The sequence below is a fragment of the Physeter macrocephalus genome, chromosome 19, assembly GCF_002837175.3.
Source record: "Physeter macrocephalus isolate SW-GA chromosome 19, ASM283717v5, whole genome shotgun sequence".
In the NCBI taxonomy this organism is placed as follows: domain Eukaryota; kingdom Metazoa; phylum Chordata; class Mammalia; order Artiodactyla; family Physeteridae; genus Physeter; species Physeter macrocephalus.
The window spans coordinates 2,468,388-2,491,039 of NC_041232.1; the positions used below are offsets into that span (position 1 = coordinate 2,468,388).

A 22,652-nucleotide genomic window follows, 5' to 3' on the forward strand; every position below is an offset into this window, starting at 1 on the left:
GCCTAGCTGCTCTGTGGCATGTGGGATCTTCCCGGACCGGGGCACGAACCCGTGTCCCCTGCATTGGCAGGTGGACTCTCAACCACTGCGCCACCAGGGAAGCCCTCCATTTGCTTTTTTATTTGTTTAGTCAACAAGCATGTGAGTGTCCACTTCAGTGCAAACTTACAGGCTGGAGAGGGATCTGCCCACAGCAGGACACTCTCAGGCCTTGCTTCCTATGGGCCATCACTGGCTCCTGAAAATGAGACTTCCATGGCTTCTGAGGCTTCCCCTACCCCCTTGAATGGTCACCCTTGAGGATTTCAAGCCAAGGTCAGGGGAGGCTGGTCATGGTCCCAGCTCCCCCGGACAGGTCCTTCCCCCACAGGGACCTGGCGGCCACCAGGCTAACAGCCATTACCCTGAGCTGGCCTGCTCACCTACACCCCCTGGTCATTCTCACGTCCTCCCTCACGTCCTGTTGGGAGGCCTAAGACCAGCCAGACACTGACATTCATCTCTGACCAAGAGGAGGGTATCTGGGTCTTTTGGGCAGGCGTTGCAGCAATCCTGAGGTGCCCCCAGCGAAGGAGCCCTGAGGACAAACACCCCTCCTGCCTCCATTGCTCTGCTGATGCTCAGTGATGGCCAAGTCCATCAGAAAGCTGGTCATCAAGGGAGCCTGCTGATGTGGCCCATGCAGGTGGCTTCCCAGGCCAAAAGTGAGGGAGGGGGGCTGATAGTGACTCAGAGGGGCACATAGAGACTGTCCAGCTCTGAGCTCCAGGAGACACTGTGTTTGAAAGAGACAGCACAGTGCCCTGCAGTTGGGTGAGTTCGGTCCTGCCCCGAAGGGAGTAGGATTGCTGAGGAGACTTGCCTGCTCTGCAGAGGCAGGGCCTGTGGGGAGAAGGCCTGTTGTGGGGAGGGAGCCCCCGCCCCCGGGGGGCTGACTGGCATCTCTGTCCACAGCACATTCAGGAATTCACCAATGAGACGTGGCGGACGCGAACCGGCCGGCCGCTGCCCGACCATCTGGTCCCGCTCATGTGGTCCCTCATCGTGTCTCTGTACCCCGTGGGGGGCCTTCTGGGAGCGTTGCTTGCTGGCCCCTTGGCCATCACACTGGGAAGGTAAGTGCTTCCCGTGGACCCCCAAATGCCCTTCAGTGAGGGGCACCCCAGGTGTGAGCAGGATGCTCGGCAGGCCCAGGCCCGAGTCAACTCCTCACCGGCCTCCCGCTCTGCCTGCAGTTTCACCGGGTGACTCATGTTTCCCAGCAGATGTGGCAGAGGGAAGAGTCCCATGCTGGGAGGGAGGGAGGACCATGGCTGCCAATACAACACACGTTGTCTGACTGTGAACAGGTGTTTTCTCCCCAGTGCCCCCCTTTGTATCCAACTGATGCAGATCTTGGGTCGCCGACAAGAGAGACAGACTCTGACAGACTGAATGGAAAGCTGTGATAACGCAAAGGATACTGGGGCAGCTCATAGGACAAAAGGAAGTGGTCAAAAGCCAGGCCTGGGGAGGGCAGGATGCAAGGCCACCCTAGCCTGGGCTTTCCTCCTGGGAGATGCCTTCAGCGCATCAGCTCCAGCCTTGTTCCACCTCCAGCATCTTCACTCGCTCTCAGAGTCAAGGGAGATGGGTTGTTCCTGGCCCACCTTGGGTCGCACGCCTACACCCGTGAGACAGCAGGAGAGAAGCAAGGCCGGGCGGAAAAACAAGCAGCTCTCATGGTACCCGCCTTGGCTGGCCACCCAGCACATGTCAGCACCTTTCGCCCATATATTCAGCTCCCCATGTGCCCCTCCTCACGTTAGTTGGTTCAGTCTTTCCTGAGACCACCCAGGTCACTGCCTCGTCACAGCCACCAGGGACGACACAACGGAGGTGTCCTCCCTGAGAGCAGAGTTTCCACGCGACGACCAATCTGCCAGCCCTGCCGTTAACGTGTTGATATTCTGCAATCTACACACTTAATGGTAAACTTAACTGCCCTCAAGACACCTCATGGGAAGAAGAAAGAAGAAAGTGTAGGGGGAACTAATCAAAGAAAAGGAAACTAGTGGATGAATTTAGTTTAAAGCGTATGATCCAGAACCTGGAAACATAGGTAGAGTGTCTTCTCCTGGGTTTTGGAGCTGGTCACTCCAAAACCTGCCTCGGGAACGTCCATCCTCTGGTTTTCTGCTCCTGTCTTGGGTCAGCACTTCCACCGGCTGAGGCTGTTTGCCCATCGGGGTGACCCCAATCTTCATGCTTGAGTGGGCATGGTGTGGGTCCTTCAGCAGGTTATTACCCTCTGAGGTCATCTCCTTCTGAATGACGGGGTTCCTAATGCGATACTGAGTTCCATGGGCACCCATCCTTCCACTTTCACTGATGTAACCTCCTTTGTTGGAAGCAAAATTGCACAGATAACATGTTTGTGTATTTAGCAGGAGTATCAATGGCAAGTAACAGAAAACCAAGACTCAGCTGGCTAAAACAATAGCCAAACACCCCATTCTGGTGTTTATTCTCCACTACGGCCTAGTGACCAGCCAGGAGTTATTTCTGATTAAGGGGGTAGTAATTCACTGAAGTAGTGGCTTTACTCCAAAATCCTAGGTCTTGCACTGTGATTCTCCTTGGAGGCACTTTGAGCACCACAGTCTCCCAGGTCTAGAGGGTCGAGGGGCAGAGCATTTGGCAGCTGGTTTGGGCCCACTAGGGCATACTCCACTCACAGCTTCCAGGTTTGCAAATCACCCAGTGTAGGTATCAGATCACTACACTCACTGTGGGACAGGCTGCCTCCAAAGTAGAAAGAAGCCATCTGAGATTTGTCCATCCTTCTTAGAGGAAGGGCAGCAAGCCACCCCGCACTTTGGAGGAAATGTGCCCTCGGACGTCAGGAACTCCACTGGTGTGGCGGCTCCCACTCTGTCGTGCTTATACGTTACCATGACGTCTGCACTTGCCGCTTCCTCTTCCCCAGGTTCTTTCAGAATAAAGTCATCAAAGCAGCGGGCCAGCAAGATGCCTGAGGCGGGCAGCTCCCCATGGAGCAGGTGTGGCCCAGAGCTGGAGAGCTGCCATGTCCCTAAGGAGGTCGGTAAAGGTGCAGTACTCTCCCAGCCGGCTGGAAGTAAAGTGTTTCTGCTGTCATCTGTGTATTGAAATGCAGCAAAATGCATTCGCCAGATAAATAGCTACAACGGACGTACTGTGTTTTTTTGTTTGTTTTTGGCTGCACCGCGCGGCATTGGCATGCAGAACTTCCCCAACCAGGGATTGAACCCGTACCCCCTGCATTGGAAGCGTGGAGTCTTAACCACTGGACCACCAGGAAAGTCCTGGAAGTACTGTATTAATTTATACCAGTGAGGAAGCCGTATGTGGCTTATAAGTCACAACTGGAGTTACCACTGGATCAAGTTATAATCCACTGTCATTCTCCATTCTCTAGGCCAGGGGATCTGAGCTTTGGCCCATCTTTCACCCCTGTACTGTTGGTTTGGCGCAGGCCAGCGGCTTCCTGTGGCTCATTTCCTTGTCAGTACATGAGGCATATGACCTCCTGTGGCCTCTCTTGGGTGACCTGCATGACGGCGCCTCTGAGCGAGGTGTCAGGAGCCCAGAGCTGACGCCTCATCGTGTGGAGCTGCTGACATGCCCAGTGCCCCTTCCTGTTTTGCCGTCTGTCTCATTGAACCAGCCTGGCAGAGACCACCCAGCCATCCTGAAGGTTCTGAGCAGTGACTCTGCAATGCACGGAGGAAACGGGAAGGGACTTGGCTCCCCAGGTGTCCCTTCCCTCACTCCAGAAGTCCCTGTTCTTCCTCCCCAGGGTTTCCTTGAGTCTGAGAAATCAGATATTAGGCCCTTCGCTTTACAGAGGAGTTTGAGGAGAGCAATCCTCAATCTGTAGGGATTAAGCCATACGAGTTCTGTCACTTCAAGCTGTGGCGGAGGCAGAAAGGAGAGTGATTTGGGGCATATTGGAGGAGGGGAGTGGGAGTAGGCCCCTGGGGGCATCACACAAGTGACCCCAGCTACAGTGGCCAGTGTCACTTCTGTTCGTGTAGCTTACACTCCTGACTCAGTTCCCTCATGCACACACAGGTCTGACCAGGGCTGGCTGCAGCTTCAGAGAAGGGTCCCCAGGGGTGATCCTCAGGACTGGACCCACCTCTCTCCCCTGTGTTTGGCTTCCTCAAGGAAGAAGTCCCTGCTGGTGAATAACATCTTCGTGGTGGCCGCAGCAACCCTGTTTGGCTTCAGCCGCAGAGCAGGCTCCTTTGAGATGATCATGCTGGGACGGCTGCTCGTGGGCGTCAGTGCAGGTACAGTGTGTGGGGGGGGGGATCTCCTCCTGCCTCTGTTCCTACTCTTTCCTGTATCCTCTTTATTCCCTTCATTCATTGATTTGTTTTCCATTCATGCCCACCATTTTTTTTTTTTTTTGCAGAATGATTAGATATGATTTATCTTAAAAGGGTCATATAACTAGGTACTTAAAGTGGATCTAGAAAAATTGAAAAGTTGTAAGGGATGGGAGGGCAAACATCCCCAAACTTAAACAAACAGAAGTCCTCTAAGCTGGGAGCTTCCTGGCAGTCAAGATGAAAAGGCACCTAGGACGAGCTCTCTGATCTTTCCTACAGAAGCAGAGTAGCCTGTTAGGGACCCCTCAGGCTCTGGGGCTTGTCATGAGAGGGAGCAGAATTTTGAGCGTGTCCACCTGGGCTTTTAGGGGCACCCATCAACAATCCCTCTTGACTCCTACTGTTTATACAGCCAGGTGCTGATGTCTTTATTCATTAGTTATCTATTCCTGTGAAACAAAGTACTCCACAATTTAGTGGCTTAACACCAGCAACATTTATTAACTCATGGTTTCTCTGGGTTAGGAACCAGGAGTGTCTTAGCTGGGTGGTCCTGGCTTGGGGCCTCTCAGGAGGCTGTGATCAAGCTGTCAGGCAGGGCTGCAGTCACCTGAGGTTTGGCTGGGGCTGGAGGACCTGCTTCTGAGATGGCACCCTGTGTACTGTTTGCAGGAGGCCCGGGCTCCTCAGCTTATGGGTCTCCCCCTAGGGCTGCTTGAGTGTCCTCACAGCATGGCGGCTGGTTTCCTCCAGAGGAAGTGATGGGAGAGAGGGAGCCCACCTGTGTGTGCAAGGACGCAGTCCCAGTGCATTTTATGGCCTAATCTCAGAAGTCATACACCATCAGTTTTGCCACAGTCTTCTTATTAGAAGTGAGTCACTCAGAACAGCCCACATTTCAGGAAAGAGGGACCAGGACAAACTTTGTGCCCTGAGTACCTGGCACAGAAGGAATCCCTCCCTAATTGTCTGTAGGAAGAGTGGGTGTACCTCTGTGGGAGAGCTTCTGGCAATCAGTGCACCCACCTTCCCCCCACCCGGTGCTCAGAGAGAGGTAGGACCTTGTTGAGGGCTGTTTCCTGATCCCACGTCAGGGAGGGGATGGACCAGCACTCCCTGACGTGTTCCCAGGTGGATGGTGCCCCAGTACTTCGGCCTCCTAGCTTTTGCCGGCTGTCACCCTCTGGGGTGGGCAGTGGGGGCGCCATCCAGTTCCATTTTCCGACTGGCTGCCTGGGTGCGAGGTGCGTCCCCAGGAAAGCCAAGATGGGGGAGAACATGCAGTGGTAGTTGACGTGAGAGGTGAGAGCCGGGGCCGCTGGTGGGCATCTGCTCCCTCTGAGCCCCTCACACTCCTCCCGGTGATGGGGCTTCTCTCTCAGAAGTCCTGGGAGTTGACTGGAGTCCTGCTGGCCCTACATCAGGTGGGGAGGAACCCCTCAGAGCGCTTGGGCTGAGGGAGCAGCACTCAGTGCCTGTAGATGATGGGCTGGTGGCGCCAAGGCCGCGGCGGGGGCGGGTGGGGGGGAGGCGGGCCCAAGCGTTGCGGGAGTCCAGCCTGTGGCTGACGGTTGCTGTGCTCATGTCCAGGTGTGAGCATGAACGTCCAGCCCATGTACCTGGGGGAGAGCGCCCCCAAGGAGCTCCGAGGGTCTGTGGCCATGACCTCAGCCATCTTCACCGCCCTGGGGATCGTGATGGGTCAGGTGGTTGGACTCAGGTAAGCGCCGCCCCCCTCCCCCACGTGCACTGAGAGGTTAGAGGGATGCCAGGGAAAGCCCTTCTTCACCTAAATTTCTCCCCTACCCCCCCAAGTGGATTAAGGTGTTGCTTCCTTGTATGAAGGCGTTGAAACCCTGTCCACGTGCATCTGGCCAGTGTGGTGTCAGTCAGCCACACTTGGTGTGAGTCACCCTCTTCTCACCTCTCCAGATCAGGGAGCAAAGAGGAGAGAGTGCAGGTTTGGGCTTTTAAAGGGAGCGTGTCCTGTTCATCCCAGAAAAGAGAGGTGAGGGCAGAGCCCTGTGCCCTGGGAAGAGCCCTGGGGAGAGGAGCTGCCAGGGATGAGGTGGGGCCATGACCCTGTCCTATCGTGGGTCCCTATATGGGTGTCCAGACCCAGAACTGGTTGGGAAGAGGCACAGGGTAATGCAGACCCTCTGCCCTCAGGGGGGCCGGTAGGGGACAGAGCTCTGACAAGGAGGCATCTGGCCCAGCCTCTCCTCTGTCTCCTCAGGGAGCTCCTGGGTGGCCCGCAGGCCTGGCCCCTGCTGCTGGCCAGCTGCCTGGTGCCTGGGGTGCTCCAGCTGGCCTCCCTGCCCCTGCTCCCCGAGAGCCCGCGCTACCTCCTCATTGACTGTGGAGACTCCGAGGCCTGTCTGGCAGGTGAGTCCCTGACCTCGGGCCCCCAGACCACCCTTGACCATGGGGCACATCTGGCCAGAGCATGTGGGTCCTCATTTCCTGGGTCGCATTTATTCAGGAAAAACTATCCCTCTCTTTGTGCCTCAATTTCATGATCCATCCATCCCTTCAGAGCTCTTTATCAAGGGGCTGTCCTAAGCGCCAAGGCAGTGGGATGGAACAGACCCAGCACCTGCCATCTGGGAACCCCCAGGGTGGTGCAGAGAAGGAGCGCCACCTGCCCCCCTGCCTGACATGCAAGATGAAGAAACACTGAGTAAGACCTCAAGGGCCCATTGCCAGCTGGGCTGATGGTCTTCCCTGTTAGCTATGGCCACAATAATGATGCCAAAGGAACAATCCCAAAATCTCTGGCTTAAAGCATGCAATCCTTTACTGCATCTTCTACTCATTTACTTGCTGGGCTGTTTGCACGACCCTGCTGATCTCAATTGGGCTGGCTCATGGTGTCGGGGTCAGCTGGGGCTGGCCATTCGAGGCTGGTCTGGGCTGGAGCCGTTCAGCTCTGCTGCACATGCTGCTCCTCGCACTCTTGGTACTGACAGACTAGCCCAGAAGGCACATCCAACTGCACAAGCACTTTCCAAACCTTTGGTCCCTTCCTGCCCACTAACCTTCCATTAGCCAAGGAGAGTCACGTCACTGAACCCAAAGTCCAGAGATGGGAAAATCCATGGCATCTCCACTCATGTGGCAAGGGGCGAAGACCAGGGCCCACTAACGTATTCTTCCCAGCTTGCCATGGTGGCCACAATTATTATTCATGTCCCTCCCCTGAGCAGGAACATGCTCAGTGCTATCCAGAAACACCCCCCACCTCTACCAAGTCTCACCCAATCATGGCCTCAGGCTTGAAGTCCAGGATCTTAAGATCATGGCAAGTCTATATATGCCTTTTCTTGAGCCAAAGACCTAGGAGATAAACAGAAGTCTTCTGCTTCGTGAGCACTCAGCAGACACTGGTGAGAAAATGTTTTTCAAAAAAGAGGCGGCAGGGCTTCCCTGGTGGTGCAGTGGTTGAGAGTCCGCCTGCCCGTGAGCCATGGCCGCTGAGCCTGCGCATCCGGAGCCTGTGCTCCACAACGGGAGAGGCCACAACAGTGAGAGGTCCGCGTGCAACAACAACAACAACAAAAAGAGGCGGCAAGGAGGCCCATCCATAGCAATGCTGAGTGCCCCTGGAAAAAAGCTGCCAGGTTCCCCTGCCCTGGGATGGAGAGTGCTCCTGCGTGAAGCCCTGGCTCTGCCCCCTGGGAGGGACTCCCCAGGCCACTGAGAAGTCCTTCCTTTTCTATCACCTTCCTTGACACCTGAAGAGGGCCCTGGAAAGTGTACCTATAGAAAACTGGGGCACAGAAGTCTTTACATTTCAAACTGTCTTGGTGTCTTTTCATCCAGGCTGGCAGAGCTTCTGTCAATACAGCTTTCTCCAAAAATGATGTGAATTTTCTGTGCATTTGATTTATGTGCCAGAAAGCCACACCCACAATTCTTTTTGAGACCTGCTTCTCTCTTGCAACCTAATTACTGGAATTTAGGGCGTGTCGAGCTGCGAGCTGCGGTGGACCAATACCCTTAAGCCTCTGTAATGCCCGTTTTTCCAGCCAGGAGGGTCTGTGAGGCACTGCAGTAAGCCATACCCTTGTTTTGATCTTTACCCTCAGGCCAGGGCTTGCTGGCCTTGCTCTGGATTTATTCTTTGCTCTCAGGCTGTGATTTAACTTAGGACTCTGCTAGATGGAGAAGGTAGAGATGAGAAACAGATTTCTTTTTCTTTTTTATTTAACTAACCTAGCAAGCTCTGGAATAAGTTAAATTTGATTAAATTGTGTTCCCTCTGAAGGTCTTTTTGAGCTCATTTTCCTTACAATCAGCTTAGAATACTCAGGTAAAGGCAGCTAGTTCATGCTTTTGACACTTGGAGATGTCTCTGCCCAAGTCCAGAGGTTCATTAGACCTGTTTTGTTTCTTGCATGTTACACGGGCTTTCATTCTTCCAGCCTCCTCACCGTCCTCTGCCTGGTTAGGAACCAACACTGTATGTCATAGGTCCTAGTTATGGCATCACCTACTCCTGTACCAGGGGTTTTTTTAGTCCGTTTTTTTCTTGCTGCCTAACAGTCGCACCTCCGCGGGAGACCAAGGAAGCAATTACTTGGTCCAAGCCTCTGAGTTCTCTGGGGTTGGCTGATGAAGGTTGGGTCTGGCTGGAGGCTCTGTCACTGGTGTGGGTCAGCTGGGCATTGGCTGATCTAGGACGGTCCCAGCTGGGCCATCTCTGCTTTTTCCTGGGACCAGTGGGCCAGCCCCACCGCAAGTTTTTATGATGATGACAGAAGACCAAATAGAAACCAGCAGGTCTCTTGAGGCTGGATTGGAACGCGCGGCACGCCCTGCTACAGCCGGGAGCCCAGCACCAAGGGGCGGATGTATACACGCCTCCTTAGTGGGAGCAACTGACAAATCCCATGGCTCAGGGAGGGGTGGAGAACTGAGACAGCAGTGGAGATCTGCCACAATTGTCGTGTCCTGTGTGATGCACCCGCAGAACCCCGAGTTTCTAAAGACCTTTCTGCTCCGTGGTGCTGTGAACTGATCATCCCCATCAGACCAAGGGGACCCTGGGAAGGCGAAAGGAGGTGGGCGTGGGCAGCTCACTGTGGGGGCCACAGAGGGCCTGGGGGAGGGGAGCTTAGCGTCCTCTGCCTTGCCCCCTCCCCCAGCGCTGCAGCGGCTGCGGGGCCCCGCGGACCTGGCCGGGGAACTGGCCGAGTTGGAGCGGGAGCGCGCCGCCTGCCAGGGCCGGCGCGCGCGGCGCCCGTGGGAGCTGTTCCGGGACCGCGCGCTGCGGAGGCAGGTGGCGAGCCTGGTGGTGCTGGGCGGGGCCGTGGAGCTGTGCGGGAACGACGCGGTGAGCAGTCCGCGCCAGGCCGGGGTTGGGAGGAGAGGGGAGGTGGAAGGGGGTGGAGCGGGGTCCGGGAGAGAGCCGGGGCGCCTCGGCCTCTCCCCCCTCCCCCCCTCCCCCTGGCAGGTGTACGCCTATGCGTCGGCAGTGTTCAGCCAGGCACGGATTCCCCCGGAGAAGGTCCAGTACGCCTCCATCGGGACCGGGGGCTGCGAGCTGCTGGCGGCGCTGCTCAGCGTGAGTCTGCCTCCGGGATGACACCCCATCCCCCAGCCCTGCGTCGGACCCTTGGGGGTGCTGGCCCTCGGGGTGCTCGCCTTCGGGGTGCTGATCCTCGGGGTGCTGGCCCTCCGGGGACTGCAGGCCTCGGCGCTAAGCCACTTCCACTTCAGGTCGCTATGTTAAAATACGGCGAGTTAGGAAGCACCACTTATCGAGCGCCTAGTTTGCCGGGCACTCCCACCACCATTTTGAGATGGGTAAACTGAATGAGGTTGAATGACTGAGGTCCTCTGAGAAGTTAATAATGTCTTAATCCACTGAAGCGGTAAATTGCTCTCGCGCCCGCCTCCCCAGCTTCCTCATGAGGCCCCTCCCCACTGCTGGCCCGCAAACTGAGAGGACCGCGACCGTGGCCCACACCAGTGAATCAGTGAGGGCTCCTTTCCTTTGCAGTGTGTGGTGATCGAGAGGGTGGGCCGACGGATACTGCTGATTGGGGGGTACGGCCTGATGACCTGCTGGGGGAGCGTCTTCACAGCAGCCCTGTGCCTGCAGGTAGCTGGTGGTGGATGAGGGCCGGCGGCTGGGCCCCACCTGACCTTCCCTCACCACCACCCCCACCCCCGCCCCTCTGCCACAGAGCTCCCTCCCCTGGATGCCCTACCTGGCCATGTCCTGCGTCTTTGCCTTCATCCTCAGCTTTGGCATTGGCCCTGGTGAGTGGGAAGAGCTCCTGCCTTTGGGCCTGGCTGAAGGAGCACGGATGTCTGGGTGAAGGATGCTTGGATGTGCCCTCCCCGCACTGTACAGACTTCTGGGAGGGAATGGCTGGAGGAGTGCTGGAAGGGCCCCACTTTCCTGTCTGGGGCAAGGTGGGGGGAAGGCCAGCCAGGGAGCCCTGGCTGGCAGCCTCCTGTCCCCACTCCTCCTTCCAGCCGGAGTGACCGGGATCCTGGCCACAGAGCTGTTTGACCAGATGGCCCGGCCTGCTGCCTACATGGTCTGCGGGGCGCTCATGTGGACCATGCTCTTCCTAGTCGGGCTGGGGTTCCCCTTCATCATGGTAGGCCTGCCCGCACCTCCCTCCTGGGGGCCCTGCCGTAGGTTTTGTCCTTGTCAGCATGAGAACCCCAGGGGAGGCTCCATCCAGGAGGTGTGAGACTGAAGGAGATGGGGCTTATCTGAGCCAAGAGGGTCGAGTCCCTCATCAGGACCTGTGGTGGGGCCTTCCATGTGGCAGCTGAATGGGCCACACCAGATCTTGGGTCTCTTAACCCACAGGAGGGCTTGTCCCACTTGCTCTATGTGCCTTTCCTCTGTGTCTGTGTCTGTGGGGCCGTCTACACTGGTTTCTTCCTCCCTGAGACCAGAGGCAAGAGCTTCGTGGACATCTCAGAGGAATTGCACAGACTCAACTTCCCCGGGGTGGAGCCAGGGCCCCGCGTGGACGGGCCAGAGGTCATCTGGTCCACAGAACTCTAGCTCAGCAGGTTTGGCTGGGGCCCAGCCAGCCGCTGCTCTTCCCTCGGGCCCTCTCCATTCACCACTCCTGCATCCCCTTGTTTAATGGGTGCTTGTTGAGCACCTACTGTGTGCAGGCCTGGTGTTTAGCCATCAGCGGTGAGCTGGAGAGATGGGGCCTGGGACCTCTCGGTGCTCTCTGTCTGGAGGCAGTTAACAGGAAACCAATAAAAACACAATTACAAACTTGGGTGGACATCCCTGGCAGTCCAGTGGTTAAGACTTCGCCTTCCAGTGCAGGGGGTGCGTGTTCGATCCCTGGATGGGGAGCTAAGATCCCACATGCCTCGCAGCCAAGAAAGCAAAACATAAAACAGAAGCAATATTGTAACAAATTTTTAAAATTTTATTTGTTCGTTTATTTTTGGCTGCATTGGGTCTTCATTGCGGCGAGCAGGCTAGCAGTTCTAGTGGCGGCGAGTGGGGGCTACTCTTGGTTGCGGTGCGTGGGCTTCTCATTGCCGTAGCTTCTCCTCGCGGAGCACGGGCTGTAGGCGCGTGGGCTTCAGTAGTTGTGGCACGTGGGCTCAGTAGTTGTGGCTCACCGGCTCTAGAGCACAGGCGCAGTAGTTGTGGCGCATGGACTCAGCTGCTCCGCGGCATGTGGGATCCTCCTGGACCAGGGCTCAAACCCGTGTCCCCTGCATTGGCAAGCAGATTCTTAACCACTGCACCACCAGGAAAGCCCTATTGTAACAAATTCAATAAAGACTTTAAAAAAGGTCTACATCAAAAAAATCTTAAAAACAAAACAAAACAAACTTGGGGAAATGAAGTGGAAGAAAATACAGCTTCTGAAGGGTGTGAATACCAAGGGGTGTTTGAGAGGGGTGTGGTCAGGGAAGGATTTTCTGAGGAATTGATTGTTAAAAATCAACTTTATTGGGGCTTCCCTGGTGGCGCAGTGGTTGAGAGTCCGCTTGCTGATGCAGGGGACACGGGTTCGTGCCCCGGTCTGGGAGGATCCCACACGCCGCGGAGCGGCTGGGCCCGTGAGCCATGGCCGCTGAGCCTGTGCGTCCGGAGCCTGTGCTCTGCAGCGGGAGAGGCCACAACACTGAGAGGCCCACATACCGCCAAAAAAAAAAAAAAAAATCAACTTTATTGAGGTATAATTTACATACAATAAAATGTATCCATATTAAGTTTACATTTGATAAGCTTTGACAGGTGTACATATCCATGAACCACCACCATCAAGGTAGACGGGTCACATCATCTCCAAAGTTCCGTCGTGCCCCTTTGCAATCAATACCCTGCCCGACCCCAGGCCCTAGGCAACCAGGGACCTGCCTTCTGTCACTATAGGTCAGATTTCTTTTTCAGAATTTGATATAATTTCATACCATATGTATGCATTTGTGTCTGGCTTTGCTCCAGATAAAGTTTTTGAGGTTCATGTGTGTTGTTGCATGTATTAGCATATATCCCTTTGTATGGCTGAATAGTATTCCACTGTATGGATATGCCATCATTTGTTAACCCATTTCCCTGCAGGTGGACATTTGGCTGTTTCTTTTTTTTTTTTTTTTTTTTTGCGGTACGCAGGCCTCTCACTGTTGTGGCCTCTCCTGTTGCGGAGCACAGGCTCTGGGCGCACAGGCCCCGCGGCTCCCCTGCATCGGCAGGTGGATTCTCAACTACTGCGCCACCAGGGAAGCCCTGGCTGTTTCTAATTGGTTGGGTTTTTTTTTAAAATAAATTTATTTTTTTATTTATTTTTGGCTGCATTGGGCCTTCGTTGCCGCACACAGGCTTTCTCTAGTTTCGGCGAGCAGGGGCTACTCTTTGCCATGGTGCGCGGGCTTCTCATTGCGGCAGCTTCTCCTGTTGCGGAGCACGTGCTCTAGGCACGTGGGCTTCAGTAGTTGTGGCACGCGGGCTCTAGGCAGGCTCAATAGTTGTAGCACACGGGCTTAGCTGTTCCGCGGCATGTGGGATCTTTCCAGACCAGGGCTTGAACCCATGTCCTCTGCATTGGCAGGCGGATTCTTAACCACTGCACCACCAGGGAAGCCCTGTTTCTAATTGTTGGTCATGATGAATAAAACTGTTATGAACATTCCTGCACAAGTTGTGTAGACGTATGATTTCATTTCTTTGGGGTAAATGAATTGCTGAGTTTAATAATGAATGTATCACTTTGTTATAGAGCAGAAACTAACACACCATTGTAAATCAATTATACTCCAATAAAGATGTTAAAAAAAATAATGAATGTATGTTTAACTGTAGAAGAAACTGTTTTCCAAAGTGCATATACTGTTTTACATTCCCACTAGCAACTGATGAGACTTCTGGATGCTCCAAATCCTCATCAGCACTTGGCACTGTCAGTCTTCTCAATCTAGCCATTCCACTGAGTGTGTAGTGGCGTCTTGTGGTTTTATTGAGGTATTTCCCTGATGGCTAATAATGCTGAGCATCTCTTCATGTGCTAATATGACCATTCATGTATCTTCTTTTGTGAAGACTCTGTTCAAGTCTTTTGCCCACTATTTTTAAAAAAAGATTTTTTTTTAGAGTAGTTTTAATTTCACAGCAAAATTGAGAGAAAAGTACAGAGATTTCCCTTATGCCCCCTCTCCCACACATGCACAGCCTCCTATTATCAATGTCATGTCCCCCACCAGAGCAGGATGTTTGTTATAATCCACGACCCTACATTGACACGTCATTATCACACCCAAAGTCCACGGTTTACATTAGGGTTCACTCCTGTACTTGTACATGCTATGGGTTTGGACAAATGTATGATGACATGTATCCACCATGATAGTATCATACAGAGTATTTTCGCTGCCCTAAAAATCTTCTCTGTTCTACATGGTCATCCCTTTCCTGCCCCTGCCCAGCCCCTGGCGACCACTGATCTTTCTATGGTCTCTACAATTTTGTTTTCTCCGGAATGTCATATAGTTGGAATCATAGAGTATGTAGCCTTTTCAGATTGGCTTCTTTCACTTAGTAATATGCATGTAAGTTTCTTCCATGTCTTTTCATTGCTTAATAGTTCTTTTTGCACTGAGTAAAATTACATTGTCTGAATGTCCCAAAGTTTATTCATCTACTGAAGGACATTTTGGTTGCTTTTGGCAATTATGAATAAAGCTGCTATATACATCCATGTGCAGGTGTTTGTGTGGACATACATTTTCACCTCCTTTGGGTAAATACCAAGAAGCATAATTGCTGGATCATAGGGTAAGAGTATGTTTAGTTTTGTAAGAACCTTCCAAACTCTCTTCCAAAGTGGCTATACCATTTTAATTCCCACCAGTACTGAATGAGAGTTCCTGTTGCTCCACATCCTCACCAACATTTGGTGTTGTCAGTGATTTTGGCCATTTTAATAAGTGTGTGGTGGTATTTTGTTGTAATTTGCACTTCCCAGATGACAAACATGGAACATCTTTTCATATGCTAATTTGCCATCTGTATATATCTTCTTTGGTGAGTGTCTGTTAAAAGTGTTTTGGGACTTCCCTGGTGGCACAGTGGTTAAGAATCCGCCTGCCAATGCAGGGGACACGGGTTCGAGCCCTGGTCCGGGAAGATCCCACATGCTGTGGAGCAACTAAGCCCGTGTGCCACAACTACCGAGCCTGAGCTCTAGAACCTGCAAGCCACTGAGCCCGCGTGCCACAACTACTGCAGCCCGCGTGCCTAGAGCCTGTGCTCGGCAGCAAAGAGAAGCCACCTCAATGAGAAGCCCTCACACTGCAACAAAGAGTAGCCCGTCCGCTTGCCGCAAATAGAGAAAGCCCGCACACAGCAATGAAGACCCAACGCAGCCAATAAATAAATTAATTAATTAAAAAAAAACTGTTTGGCTATTTTTAAAAATCAAGTTGTTTGTTTTATTATTGTTGAGTTTTAAGAGTTTTTTGTATATTTTGGATAACAGTCTTTGATCAGATGCATCTTTTGCAGATATTTTCTCCCAGTCTGTGGTTTGCCTTTTCATTTTCTTGACAGTGCCTTCCACAGAGCAGACGTTTTTATTATTTATTTATTTATAAAATGTATATATATTTTTTAATAAATTTATTTATTTAATTTATTTTTGGTTGCATGGGGTCTTCGTTGCTGCACGCAGCCTTCCTCTAGTTGTGGCGAGTGGGGGCTACTCTTTGTTGCAGTGCACAGGCTTTTCATTGCGATGGCTTCTTTTGTTGTGGAGCACGGGCTCTAGGCACGTGGGCTTCAGTAGTTGTGGCTCGCAGGCTCTAGAGTACAGGCTCAGTAGCTGTGGTGCACGGGCTTAGTTGCCCCGTGGCATGTGGGATCCTTCTGGACCAGGGCTTGAACCCATGTCCCCTGCATTGGCAGGTGGATTCTTACCACAGCACCACCAGAGAAGCCCATTTTTAAAGTCTTTATTGAATTTGTTACAATATTGCTTCTGTTTTATGTTTTGGTTTCTTGGCCTGGAGGCATGTGCTATCTTAGTTCCTGGACCAGAGATGGAACCCGCACCCCCTGCATTGTAAGGCGAAGTCTCAACCATTGGACCACCAGGGAAGTCCCCAGATGTTTTTAATTTTAAAGAAGTTCAGCTTATGAATTCTTTCATGGATCGTGTTGTATCTAAAAAGTCATCACCACATCCACAGTCATCTAGTGTTCACCATTTTTTCTTTTTTAAGCTATGCTGCGTGGCTGGCAGTATCTCATTTTCCTGACCAGGGATTGAACCCGGGCCCAGTGAAAGCGCCGAGTCCCAATCACTGGACCACCAGGGAATTCCCTTATTCATTTACTTTTAATGGATGTCCAGTGATGCCGGCACCGTTTGTTGAAAAGACCATCTTTTCCCCATTGGATTACCTTGGCACTTAGGTCAAAAAAACAATTGATCATTGTGTTGTGTCATAAAGAATTTGTCTGGCTTTCAGTAGGAAGCAGTAACCGCCAAATTAGCAGAAGTGGCAAACAGTAGGTTCTCTGGGGAGCGAGAACTCTCTGAGTCAGGGTCAGGAGAGGTCTCATGGAGAAGTCACCTGGAGCTGGCTTCCTGAGGACAGGCCCAGCAGGGGTTCCTTTGGAGGCAGGAGTGTTGAAGGATGGGACTGAAGGCCTGTGGGTCTGGTAAATGTGGAGCTTTCTGGAAGGCAGGTGTCAGCACTCTGGGAGCCCTCTGTGTGTTCTCCCAGCTTCTCTTTGCCACCTGCCCCACCTCCGCCTCTGCTGACCCGCCTCCCCAGCTGCCCTCCCACCCTCGGCACCAGTGGCCACCCTGGCCGCTACTGGCCCCTGGTGAAGATTAGTGAGAAAGGATCCATCCCTCGAAATCCTGTGGTGCACAGGCTGTGAGCAGGGCAGGCATCAGGCTGTGTCCCAGATCTGGGACTGCATTGGTCACACTTAGGTGCCCTGGTCCCCAGCATGGACCATAGAGATGCCCCCAGCCCGGGCCTAGCCTTTGGGCCGTGTCCCACTTGCTGTCCACCCAGCCAAATTGGCTCTGAGAGTGTGGGGTGGGCGTTGGGAGTCCTTTTTGCCCAGGGAACCCATCAGCAGGGCAAGGAGACAGGGACAGGACCCCGCAGAGAGGAGAGGCCGTGCCAGGAGAGGTGGGGGAGATGCAGCCCGGCCTCAGGTTTGATGGGATGGGGGAGGGGCGAGGGTGGGGAAGGACCTGGCCACCAGGGAGGGAAAGCACAGTCGCCCACACTGCCCAGTGCCACCATTAGGGTCAGGCCTGTTAGTCCGTTTTCTGCTCCAGGACACTTGATGACAAAGCAATAAGATCGGGTAGCTTTTACTAAGCACATACTGAATGCAGGCACTTTGCAGCTTGTCCTTAATCTCGTTAAATCTTCACACAAATCTATGGAAAAAGAATTCCCCCATTTTGAAATTTTGCAGCTGAGGCTCAGAGAGTTTAAGAGGCTCAGCCCAGATCACCCTCTCTGAACCATGTCTCATCCTGTGGGGGAGAGCTGGCCATGACCACTAGCGCCCCAACAAGCCTAGGCCCTGCTTTTGCAATGTGGTGCTCTCCTGGCAGACACCCCTCTTAAAATCCTGTACCTTCAGGTACTGCTCGGGGGGGGTCTCCAGCAGGGATGATGACCCCCCAGGTCTTCTTCCACTGTGACTGGAGGGGGAGGGTGTTTCCATTGCTTGTCTTTGCTGCAACTTTTACCACATTAAGTGAACAAGGGCACAGGGACTGGTGCGTGGGGGACAGTCAGGGGCTCAAGGCTGGCTGGGTTCTTGCTGTGAGTGATGAACCGCGAGTGCCCGGGGGAGGGATGGCAAGGGGAATGAAGCTGGCGAAGGGGCTGTGGGAGCCGGTGGTCAGGTGGACCGTCCGTGGACGTGGACCGATGGCCAGGTCCATGTCAGGGAGAGGCAGCAAGAGGACAGCAGTAGCCCTGCATCATGGAGTCAGCGGGCCCTCACCCTCCCCATGCACCCCTTCCAGCGTGGGTGACTTGCGTCCTGCCCACAGAGATGTTCAACCGGGGTGGGGGGCATGGCTGCCAGCTTTAGGGGCCTGCCAGGTGCTCGTATGGGCCATATTCCTCCTCATCCAGCTGGCGTTTCCCTACATCCTGAGGTTTCCTTCCCACCCCCTCTCTGCCCAGCAGCCCTCAACTGTGGGGCGTGGCCCTCAAGAAGTCCTCTGTACCAGCCAGAAGCTTCCCTGGGGCTGCAAACGTCAGAAACCCTGACCAGTGGTGCTTCAGGCAGAGAGGAGCTTACTTTTCTCCTGTAATGTAAAGGCAGCTGAAGGGGCTGGGCAGAGCCGCCAGAGCCCCAGGCTCCTCAGGGTTGCCACTCCCCATCTTTTGCCTGTGTTTTTCCAGCTCAGGGTTGCCTGGCAGCTGCTGCACGTCTGGCAGTCCTGTTCAGGTTCCAGGCGGGCGTGCAGTCCTGTCCAGTTTCCAAGAGGGGGTAGGAGGAAGGGCGTAGGGTAGAACCTCCATCTGCAGGCAGCTGCTTCCCTGTGGACACTGCACATCACATGGGCCACAGCTACTTCCGGTGGCCATGCCTGGTTGCCAGTGGCTCCGGGGCGGTGAAGGTTCTAAGCAAACAGAACTGGGATGCTGTCGGTGAGGAGGGAGGGGGAGAGGATTTTGGGGGCCAAGGGCTCCTGGTGCGTGTGCGCTGTTGTTCAGCAGGTGACTATAGAGCCCCTGGGGATGCCAGGGGTGTTACTGTTCTATTGCTCCTAGAACAAATTACCACAAATTGAGCAGCTTAAAACAACACGTTTATTATCTCAGTTTCTGTGGGTCACAATCGAGTACAAAGTGACTGGTCTTCTTCTTCAGGTCTCACGGCCGAAGTCAAGGCGTCTCCACGTCAAGTAGGGAGGAACCCACTTCTGAGCTCATTGAGGCTGCTGGCAGAATTCAGTTCCTTGAGGCTGAACGACTGAGGCCCCTTCATCTTCAAAGCCAGTAACGGCACATCTGAGTCCTTCTGCTTCAAGGCTCTCTAACCGCCCCTCCTGCATCTCTTACTTGAGCTGGAGAAAATTCTCTGCTTTTAAGGGCTCATGTGATTACGTTGGCCCCACCCAGATAATCCATGATAACCTCCCTACTGTAAAGTCTGTAACCCTAATTACATCTACAAAGTGTCATTTGCCACGTAAGGTAACATATTCACAGGTTCCAGGGAATTGGGCGTGGTCATCTTTGGAGGGCCTTCGCCTGCTACCTAGTAACGGGTCAGAAGGTAGGCCACAGCAATGTCCCCCACCTCATGCAGCCCAGAAAGGAAGCAGTAACTCGCAAACAGAGATATGGTGCCTTGAAGGAGAGGACCTGATGGAGCCAGGAGCTCTGGGGCTTTCCTGACGAACTGAGCCTGAGGCAGATGAGGGGAGAGTACAGGCCAACAGCGTTCCAGGACCAACGCCCAAGCCAGGAGCCAGAAGCCCAAGCCAGGAGCCAGAAGCCAGGAGCACTGTCTGAACAGTGGCTCACCTACATGGCGTCGCAGGTTATTTGCTGGCGAGGCTTCACTGTGTCACCCACTTCCACTATCAGAGAACCGCCAACCAGGTGCTGGCTCCTGAATCTTCTGGCTGGAGTCAACATGGGTCAGTTCTGTTCACATTTCACTGGGCAAGGCAAGTCACATGGCTAGATCTGCTGCCAGAGGGTGGGGAGACAGACCCCTCCCCCAGGCAGGCCAGGCCAGGCCAAAGGTGGTGCCAGCTAACTTAGACTAAGGCGGGGTGGGGGCGGGAGCAGCGAGGATAAAGGGACAGTGGAGGGAGGCACATTTCACTGGCAGGCGATCAGGGGTGGGAGAACAGTCATGCACTTGGATTTGGACACAGGTAGCAAGACATGCAGAGCTGGCTGCTGGGGCTCAGAGGAGCACCCCGGGCTGGAGACAATGCATGGGGTGCATCAGTGCATCAGTGGTAACAGAGCCCTGGGCACAGGAAGTCTGCTGGGATGTGGGAGTGGGGAGGGATATGACCTGGGGCCCACCTGGAGGGATCCACATTTTACAGGGTATTTGCACAGCTGGGCCATGTGACCTCCTGCCTGAGGCCGCCTGCTCCCACAGGCATGGTGGCCTTGCTCTATCACATGGCCAGTGTCCAGGCCAGTGTGTGCTGTGCCACCTTAACCAGACCACACCTGCCAGAGACCAAGGACAGGACCTCCCTGGAGAGCTCTGAGACTTGGCCAAACCAGCGTGAGCCAAACCCCCTCGAGTGCCTGCAGAGCTCTGCTCCCCAGCACAGCCCCTCGACCAGGGTCTCCTCAGAGCAGGAGTCGGGTGGCCCTCCTGCCCAGGAATGGCAGGGCCTGCAGACTCCTCCCTGGCCCTGTCCTCTTCCTGCCGTGTCATGGCTAACTTCATTCATTCATTCAGCCAGTATTTAGTCCATGTCTCTTGTATGTTTGGCACCTACTAGGTGCCCCTGAGCTGACCAACAGTGGAAGAGAAAGACTGCACCAGGGCTCTGTGAGAGGGCATCCCCACAGGACCTGGCTAGGGTGGGGCTTCCCTGAGGAGCTCAAGTTTCTAGACCTGCAGAGGGGTTTCCCAGGGCACCGGATGGGGCTTTGGGGTGGGCTCTGAGACGGAGTTGCTGACTGCCTTTGGAACCCCTCCTACTCCCTGCCCCTCCCCTGGGAACCTCCCAGCATCTTCACCCACCCTGAAGAGCAGGGGTGCAGGGAAGGCCTCTGGATGGTGACTCGCTTGTGGCAGCCCCCTCCCACCTGCAGCAATGACCACCCCTCCCCATCACACACACGCGCACGCGGAGACTGCGGACACACAAGGGCTCAGTGGAATGAGCTGGGACTCCATCGGCTTGTCTGGCTGTGGTCTGCTGGAGGGCCAGGGACCATCTGTCCCGCTAAAAGCCGCATTCCCGCTGCTCCCGGCACACAGCCGTCGCTGTGACTAGATGAAAGGACTGACAAACGACGGACAGGCAGATTTCTGGCCGCCGCGTGGAGAACGACTTTGAGGAGGTGCTCAGGGTCAAGGGCCGACTCTGCAAGGGCTCCGACTTTCGCCAGGCGGGCTGGGCCTCCGCAGGCGGTGACGTCACCTGGCGCGAGCGCGCCGCGGCCTCGGGGGCGGGGCCTCCGCCGGCTGTGGCGTCACGGGAGGCTGGGCCGCAGCCGCATTGGGCGGGGCGCCGTGCGGTGGTCACGTAGCTCAGAGGTTTCCCGGCGGTGTTTGCGCGCGAGTCGGTTGGTTCCTGTATCCCTGTCTTCGCCGTCCCTCGCCGTCATGCCGATATTCCTGGTGAACACCAACGTGCCCCGCGCCTCTGTGCCGGACGGGCTCCTCTCCGATTTCACCCAGCAGCTGGCGCAGGCCACGGGCAAGCCGGCGCAGTACGTCGCGGTGCACGTGGTCCCGGACCAGCTCCTGGCTTTCAGCGGCTCCAGCGAGCCGTGCGCGCTCTGCAGCCTGCACAGCATCGGCAAGATGGACGGTGCGCAGAACCGCTCCGACAGCAAGCTGCAGTGACGCCTGCGCGTTAGCCCGGGCAGGATCTACATCAACGACTACGACATGAACGCGGCCAACGTGGGCTGGAACGGCTCCACCTTGCGCCTCTGTGCCGGACGGGCTCCTCTCCGAGCTCACCCAGCAGCTGGCGCAGGCCACGGGCAAGCCGGCGCAGGTCTGCGGAGAGGCCCCGGCCAACCGGTCCCGGGCTGGGGGGGGGGGAGGTGGCTCCGGGATGGGGCTTGGGCGGGGAAGGCGGTTCCGGGAGGGGAAGGGATGGGGGCGTCTGGGCCGGCGAGGTCAGGAGGCCCGCTGACCGCTGCCCTTCCCCCGCAGTACATCGCGGTGCACGTGGTGCCGGACCAACTCATGGCCTTCGGGGGCTCCAGCGAGCCGTGCGCGCTCTGCAGCCTGCACAGCATCGGCAAGATCGGCGGCGCGCAGAACCGCTCCTACAGCAAGCTGCTGTGCGGCCTGCTGGCCGAACGCCTGCGCATCAGCCCGGACAGGTGTGTGGGCGCCGGGGGACAGGGGGCGCGCGGCCACGGCGGCCACCTCGCAGCCGGCTTAGACCCGCTTCCTCCCCTGCAGGATCTATATCAACTACTACGACATGAACGCGGCTAACGTGGGCTGGAACGGCTCCACGTTCGCCTGAGTGTCGCGCCCCGGGCTCCCGTGCCCCTGGCCCGCAGCCTGCGCGCGGTTTTCTGCCCGCCCCACCCCAGCGACCCCACCTACCGGGACGGAGAAATAAACGGTGTGGAGACTGCGGCTGCCTCGGGCTTCCTTGGCTTGCGGAGGAATCGGTGCAGTGCTGGGTCAGTGACTGGGGAACCGAGATCAGGAGGGGTGCCCCCAGAATCTGCAGCCTAGCCTCTCCACGCCCCCAGCCCCCAGCAGAGGGCCCAGCTGTGGTTGGCATCCTGCCCGAGGCCGCAGACCCCGGAATCCTACGTCCCCCATCCCCCACCTCCCGCAGAGGCCGGACTACCTCTTGGGCTAGGGCTGGCAGAGAAAGGGGGAGGGGTCAGAATCTGGGTGGGGGCGGCGGGGGGTGGGGAGAGAAGGCCTTCCCCACTCTATCCAGGGTCACTTTTCGATAGGCTGCTGCCTCAGTGTCTTGACTTGGGAAATCCCGTTGTTCTGGAACTTTGCAACAGCTTTTGGGTCTGGTAAGAGGGAAGGTGCCCAGGAGGTGGAGTTCCTGGTTATGTTGCCCTGTTCACTCCAGTTCTGGGCCTGGGCTCTGCTCCCCTCAGGCA

At 55.3% G+C, this 22,652-nt stretch overlaps 3 protein-coding genes across 3 annotated transcripts in view; all 3 read left to right on the forward strand.

Annotated features, from left to right (window-relative positions):
• Nucleotides 1-11,476, forward strand: part of SLC2A11 (solute carrier family 2 member 11) — a 16,079-nt gene extending 4,603 nt beyond the window's left edge. The window contains exons 3-11 of the mRNA XM_028480165.2: nucleotides 955-1,115; nucleotides 4,192-4,316; nucleotides 5,949-6,078; nucleotides 6,595-6,743; nucleotides 9,506-9,924; nucleotides 10,363-10,464; nucleotides 10,550-10,625; nucleotides 10,845-10,972; nucleotides 11,191-11,476. Coding sequence (XP_028335966.1) covers nucleotides 955-1,115; nucleotides 4,192-4,316; nucleotides 5,949-6,078; nucleotides 6,595-6,743; nucleotides 9,506-9,924; nucleotides 10,363-10,464; nucleotides 10,550-10,625; nucleotides 10,845-10,972; nucleotides 11,191-11,391 — 1,491 coding nt within the window. The 3' untranslated portion in view covers nucleotides 11,392-11,476. The remainder of the gene's footprint in view (nucleotides 1-954; nucleotides 1,116-4,191; nucleotides 4,317-5,948; nucleotides 6,079-6,594; nucleotides 6,744-9,505; nucleotides 9,925-10,362; nucleotides 10,465-10,549; nucleotides 10,626-10,844; nucleotides 10,973-11,190) is intronic.
• A 9,554-nt stretch (nucleotides 11,477-21,030) lies between these two features.
• Nucleotides 21,031-21,420, forward strand: LOC112064085 (macrophage migration inhibitory factor-like). The gene has a single exon (XM_055080374.1). The coding sequence runs from the start codon at nucleotides 21,163-21,165 to the stop codon at nucleotides 21,403-21,405; it is 243 nt and encodes an 80-aa protein (XP_054936349.1). The 5' UTR covers nucleotides 21,031-21,162; the 3' UTR covers nucleotides 21,406-21,420.
• Nucleotides 21,421-21,487: 67 nt separating this feature from the next.
• Nucleotides 21,488-22,179, forward strand: MIF (macrophage migration inhibitory factor; the record flags this gene model as incomplete). Its single annotated transcript, XM_024120929.3, has 3 exons — nucleotides 21,488-21,562; nucleotides 21,724-21,896; nucleotides 21,979-22,179. Coding segments are annotated over 3 exons (315 nt in total), but the record flags the coding sequence as incomplete, so codon positions are not given.
• Between the last annotated feature and the right edge of the window lie 473 nt (nucleotides 22,180-22,652).